This window comes from Macrobrachium rosenbergii, chromosome 52, assembly GCF_040412425.1.
Source record: "Macrobrachium rosenbergii isolate ZJJX-2024 chromosome 52, ASM4041242v1, whole genome shotgun sequence".
Lineage (NCBI taxonomy): Eukaryota > Metazoa > Arthropoda > Malacostraca > Decapoda > Palaemonidae > Macrobrachium > Macrobrachium rosenbergii.
In genome coordinates, this window is record NC_089792.1 from 5,901,217 (window position 1) to 5,908,716 (window position 7,500).

Genomic DNA, 7,500 nt, shown 5'->3' on the forward strand with positions numbered 1-7,500 from the left:
GAATCTGGAAGAACTAGATGCCGAAGTAGCTCCAGGACTCATGCAGAAGAGCTTGTTATTAGAAACAGCGAACATAGTGAGGAAAGTGATGGACTCCTAAGGAGGCAGGATGCAACCCCGAACCCCACACTATAAAAACCACCCAGTCGAATAGGATGATTGATAGAAAAAAAATCTTAAAAATCAATAATAATAAATTTCATTCTCCTGATATTATGGTCTTCCCTGTCCAATATTAGTAGTTACTACTTTCATTTGTTACGTATTATTAGTATGAGTAGTAGTAGTAGTAGTAGTATTCGTGGAAACAGCAGTAATAATAATACTATCAGATCAGTTATCAGTAACGCACAACATCGAGACTACAGAAAATTAAATCCCAAGGGAGACCAGTAATATACAAAGATAGGGAGATCGTCATCGACTGAGCAATTTAATCAACTGACAAAACTAATAAGCTAATCATCAGAGATGTACGCAAACTTGCAACTTGCAATTATCGTAACATGTAAAATATTCCCGAGGTTAATAATGGTGCTAATAAAAAGCATTTGAGTCAGCCTCATGGCTCGTAAAATGTGTTTCCACTGATCGCCACAAAGGCAGTTATTACATTTAAAGTACTGAAAGAATACAAAGCCAGGAAAAAGGAAAAAAGGAGGAAAATTAAAGAGAACTCATAGTGATAAGAAGAAGAATGAAAAAGAGGAGGTAGGAATAATAAAATAAAATGCCAAGAATAGGAATCAAATGAAAATTAAGGGGGAAAAACAAAACGAAAAAGTCACTATGATTTAAATTCACCAATAATGCTAAGAAAAGAAATCAAATGAAAATTAATTAAAAATACAAAAATCGTCAGTTATAAGTTAAATTCACCAATAATAGCAAGAAAAAGAATCAAATGAAAATGAATTAAAAACAGAAAAATCGTCAGTCATAAATTAAATTCATAAATAATGGCAAGAAAAGGAATCAAATAAAAATGGATTAAAGACACAAAAATTTGTCAGTTATAAGTTAAATTCACCAATAATGCCAAGAAAAAGAATCAAATGAAAATTAATTAATGACAAAAATCGTCATTTATAAGTTAAATTCACCAATAATGCTAAGAAAAAGAATCAAATGAAAATTAATTAAAAATACAAAAAAAGTCACTAAGAGTTAAATTCACCAATAATGCCAAGAAAAGGAATCAAATGAAAATTTATTAAAAACACAAAAATCGTCAGTTATAATCAAACGGAAATTAATTAAAAACACAAAAATGTCATTATGAGTTAAATTCCCCATTAAAGCCAGAAGGAATCAAATGAAAATTAAAGGAGAATAAAAGACAACAATGCCAGCTATGAGTTAAATTCACCATCATCCCACACGAGCTTCACAGTAATTTCGGCTCTTGGTCAAATGTAATAGGATTTTGGACAACCACTCCAATGTAATGCATTGGTCTCTGAGTCACTGAACCCAAAAACCTTTAAAAAATGAGAGAGAGAGAGAGAGAGAGAGAGAGAGAGAGAGAGAGAGAGAGAGAGAGAGAGAGAGAGAGAGAGAGAGAGAGAGGTTTACAATATAATCTTTCCCCATATTATATTACAGCGTTATTTGAGTTTAACAAAAACGAAATGTACAGAACTGTTCCTAATCAGTCAGTCAATCAATAAATACACACACACACACACACACACACACACACATATATATATATATATATATATATATATATATATATAACATATATATATATATCTAACAAAACCAAAATGCACAGAACTATTCTAATAATCAGTCAATCATATAAATACATACACACACACACACACACACACATATATATATATATATATATATATATATATATATATATATATATATATATATATATATATATATATATATATATATATATATATATATATATATAGATATTAAGTTTGACTTACCGTCTGCTAAAGACCATTTGTCAATTGTCACTAAACTAATGCTGATGTCTCTCAAACAATAAAAACTATTTCTATTTCAAACCGTAGAGAATATTTTTGAATCTGAATGAGTTTCAACTTGGGATGGGTAACCCTTTAAAAGATAACCTATTGCATATGAAACAAATACAATTCGTATTAAAGGAAAACAAATACAGATGAATGATTTTAACACCAACCTATAAGAACTTTTCCAGTAGTTGAATCAACGAAACTGCTGGTTGCCGGAGATACTGAAGTTTCCTGGAAAATAGAGAAAAGAACATTAATTTCGTGAGTTTTGGTTTTGGGTCGTACTGTAAATGGTACTCAAAACAGTTAATTATTTCACGAAAGTTTCAATGACGTTTGTTTTTTCTTTGCAATATTACGTTTAACAACTAATAAACACACAGAGACAGACAGACAGACAGACACACACATATATATATATACACACATACATACATATATATATATATATATATATATATATATATATATATATATATATATATATATATATATATATATATATATATATATATATATATATATATATATAGACACAATATACATATATTTAAATATAAATAAATAAATATATATATATATATATATATATATATATATATATATATATATATATATATATATATATATATATTAAAAAATATTTTTCGTTTTCTGGACAATCAATAATACTTGCCCTTTCTTTACGAGTGCCTGTGGACCAAAACCCGACTTGCACGAAATATCAAACTGGCTCAGAAATCTTTCCAATACTTTTCAATTATCCTCCGGTTGAAACAAAAGTTGGGGCAAAATTAAAATGATAAAGAGTTATTTCTAGAATCTACATTATTCAACTGCACCTATAAATTATACGTCAACCCCCTTCTGTTTTAACTAAATATTTACTATATATATTCTGCAATACAAATCGTTCAGAATAAAAACATCTTTAGTTATTTTCATCGGAATGCAAGGGTCGCCACTTAATTGAAAAACTCATCAAATATTAATTGGTTGTTGGCCCTTGTGTGCGAACACGACGAATCCACCATGTTTACCAAATCAGGTAGGATCATTATCGTTCTCCACCTGCCAGATTACCTATTGGCCTTCAATGAATTATAAATATTCAAATAATGGAGGTTTCCCATATTGACATGATGCATTTACTGGTCCGCTGGTATGGTGGCTGGCGTCGTGGCATGACGCTCAGATGTCGCAAGTTCGCGCCTCCCCCAGGGCGATGAAAAAATCGTTGGCTCTGCATAATAATCAGTTATACTGGTGCAGTGTGGGGTCTGCGGTGGGAGGCTAAAAACAAAATTCTTTGGAAGCTTGAATTTCAAGTCAATGGCCCCTTTGGTGTGCTTGTTCTAAGAGAATGGGATTCACCTAATGAAATAATAATAATTATTATTATTAATTTACATTTGAGTTTATTTACATTGCAGCATTGAGATGTAAACCCATGCCCCATGGCATTAAGCAATCTGCCCACCTTTCAGAGGAACTACAATATTGTTATTTTCTCCAAATTACACTAAGTGACAGAGTAATTACCACTGGACTTAGGTGAAGAAGTTTATCTGCTACTGAAGGATCATTTCCTCCACCAAGGGGTCCACAACCCTTAACTATTATTATTATTATTATTATTATTATTATTATTATTATTATTCCGAAGATGAACCCTATTCATATGGAACAAGCCCCACCAAAGAGGTATTGAATATTATTCGCTGTACGATTTGCAGCAGTAAGGGAGAAATAATATCAGAAATTTTAGACAGCGTATAATGTCAGATGGCCATTGACTTGAAATTCAAGCTTCCAAGGAATCTGGTGTTCATTCGAAAGAAGTAACAGAAGGCAATGGGAAATGCAGAAAGAAGAGACCATTATTAGAAAAACAGATGAATTAACAAATTAAGAAACAAATAATTAGGAGCTCCTTTCCTTCAATGCACATATCACTGAACCTCAAGCCGTGGCATTTCCTGGAGCAAGCATGTCTAGTAGTACCGTCAGTGCACCTCATGCGGTGCACTGTAGGCATTGCTTAAGGTTCTTTGCAGCGTGCCTTCGGCTCCTAACTGCAACCGTTTTCATTCCCTTTACTGTACCTCCTTTCATATTCTCTTTCTTCTATCTTACTTTCACCCTCTCCTAACAATTTTTTCATAGTGCAACTGCGAGGCTTTCCTCCTGTTACACCTTTCAAACCTTTTGTTGTCAATTTCCGTTTCAGCGCTGAATGACCTTATAGGTCCCAGTGCTTGGCCTTTGGCCTAAATTCTATAATCGATCCAATTCAATTCAATTAACAAATTGGTTGCAGTCCACAGCAAAGAGACTGACTTGGCATATATAGGGGTCGCCCACTCATTTTGGGCTATTTCCTTCCCCATGGAGTTCACAACCCCCTACTGTCTACTCCTGTGCCTCGGAGATACGTTTATTAGTATCCCAAGACACTGACCTGGTACTACTACTTGTTACCATCACTGCAGTGGAAGTTAAATTTAGCTGAAAGATAAATTATTTAAATTACATTCGACGTGTTTTAATGAATATGACACAAAAAATGTGATGTAGCAAAAAGAAGACAAACAGACATATAATGTGAGTGACAAACGCACTTTTGAAAGTTATGTGTGTGGTGGATAAGTATATTGTAATCACCGTCATTAGCTTTGTGCACTATCATAAAAGTTTGTGTGAAGATGCAGTCAATATATATATATATATATATATATATATATATATATATATATATATATATATATATATATATATATATATATATATATATATATATATATATATATATATATATATATATATATATATATATATATATATATGTATATATATATATATATATATATATATATATATATATATATATATATATATATATATATATATATATATATATATATATATATATATATATATATATATATATATATATAAGGCTATGAGGAGTAAACGAACAACAAACCAATCTTTAAATCCATTGGTAACTGTTGTTTTTAAATAATAACTCCAATTGAATAGTTTTGCATAAGTTTTATATATAAATTCCTCTGCCAATGGCCATTGTAAATAACTCCAGTGGAATAGTTTTACATAAGTTTTATATCTAAATTCCTTGGTCACTCTTTATTCTAAATAATAACACAAGAGGAATAATTCTGCATAAGTCGGTGTGAATCCTTTGAAGAATTCGTTAAACCGATCGACTGGATAATTAAAGGCTACGAAAAGGAACCATAAAAAACCAATCTTTGAGTTCCTTGGTCACTGTTTATTGTAAATAGACCCCCATCCCACACCAAAACAAAAAAACAGGTATAGCTTTGAATTAGTCTGAGCTGCGCGCGCAGCCTATTTGCACACAGGCGTGTTTAAGCTCATCCGCAGATGCAAATGGCGGTCTAGTGACTCTGCAGTCTACGGTCTGCCAAGTGACTCTTGACAAATGGTGGATTGTTCGAGGCTGACGTCGACTCACGTCCCGCGTATTACTCGGGGATTTCTCGGGTATCGCCGGGAATTAGGGTCGGGGCTCTCGAGCGATTCCCCCGAGAGACTTGGCAGCTTTGCCTCCAAATAAACAGAGACCTGGGCAAAAGATCTGTTGGAGGGAAGGAACTAAGTCGGGATCAGGGGAGTAGAAGGGTAGCTCTTTTCTCTTCTTCTCTAGGAGGCGTGCGACGCAGTTTGGGTGAGATAGTAAATACAGGGGGCGGTTAGTTTAAATGTGTGTGTGTTTGTAGTTTGTATGCATATATATATACATACAAACTACATGTATATATATATGTATATATATATATATATATATATATATATATATATATATATATATATATATATATATATATATATATACATAATATGCATCACATTACCACAGGTGAGAACTGGTTTCGACTTTATTTCGTCAATGGCTTGGAAATAAAGTCGAAACCGGTCAAGACCTATACACCCCGTCTCTTATTTTTCACCTGTGGTAATGTGTGATAAATGAATCGCGTACAAATGTGATAATAATCATATATATGTAAATACATAAATTTGTCCATAATATATATATATATATATATATATATATATATATATATATATATATATATATATATATATATATATATACATATATATAACCTTTTCCCATAACGATTGCTTCTCTCGTTAATGATTGCCCTGGCTCATGCCCCCACCCCAAAAAAATTCTAATGTCTTTTCTCCCATGAGAGAAGAGGCGCACACACTATTTTTAACTGGGCTATGGCCTGGAATGATCTGATAAACAATGCAAATGACGTATTCTGAAGGGCAAAAATCAATTACTTTCAGTCATTACTCATCAGCCAATTTAAATATTTTCATAAGCAGGACGTGACCCCGTTTTCGAAAAATACCAGCCATCATTAATTGTGGATATTTACTCCCAACTTTTGCCCCCGCTCTATAATGTCGCTTCTTTTCGCCGATGTTTGACCCTAATGTTGTTCTGGAAGGGTAAATAAAATGCTTGTGACGAGGCCCCATGTTTGCTTGGGATTCTATACCTATAAATAATTGAATGGCCTTGCTTTTTGTTTTCGGTTTGGAGAGACTTGAAGTCATGCTTGCTTCTTCTGTTTTTTTAAACTGAAAACAGCACTGGAACGTGATTTGATTCTTAGAAACTTTTTGCATTACACTCGCATTTTTTAAAAGACTTTTTTGAAACGCGATTTGCTTTTTTGAAATTTTGGCATTATACTTACACTTTTTTCAAGACTTATATAAACACACTATTGGAACATGATTTGTTTTTCAAAAACTTTTCAATTATACTTGTGCTTTTAAAATAGCCCTATTTGAACGCAGTATTGAGACGTGATTTGTTTTTTTAGAAACTTTTGTAATCTGCTTACGGTTTTTTAAAAGATTTATTTGAACGCAGTATTGGAACGTGATTTGTTTATATTAGAAACTTTTGCTTTTTACTTGTGTTTTTCAAAAGACTTATTTGAACGTAGTACTGGAACGTGATTTTTTTTAGAAACCTTTGCAACATATATACATTTTGTAAAAGACTTATTATACTTGCGTTTTGTCAAAGACTTATTTGAACGCAATATTGGAACGTGATTTGTTTATTTTAGAAACTTTTGCTTTATACTTGTGTTTTTCAGAAGACTTATTTGAACGTAGTATTGGAACGTGATTTTTTTTTAGAAACTTCTGCAATATATATGCATTTTGTAAAAGGCTTATCATACTTGCGTTTTGTAAAAGACTTATTTGAACGCAATAATGGAACGTGATTTGTTTATTTTAGAAACTCAAGCATTATACTTCCATTTTTTAAAAGACTTATTTGAACGCAGTATTGGAAAGTGATATTTAAACACATAATTCACCTGCTTTAAAACAAAAAATAATAAATGCCCTCAATGTCAGAAGCAGCAATTTTCTCTCGGAACCGAATCTCATCACCGCAGTCATACCACCGTCATCT

The 7,500-nt window shown here is 32.1% G+C and overlaps 1 protein-coding gene across 1 annotated transcript in view; it reads right to left on the bottom strand.

The window, feature by feature from the left end:
- Positions 1 to 7,500, bottom strand: part of LOC136833662 (dopamine receptor 1-like) — a 462,462-nt gene that overhangs the window by 43,615 nt on the left and 411,347 nt on the right. Inside the window, exon 3 of the mRNA XM_067095830.1 lies at positions 2,168 to 2,231. Coding sequence (XP_066951931.1) covers positions 2,168 to 2,231 — 64 coding nt within the window. The remainder of the gene's footprint in view (positions 1 to 2,167; positions 2,232 to 7,500) is intronic.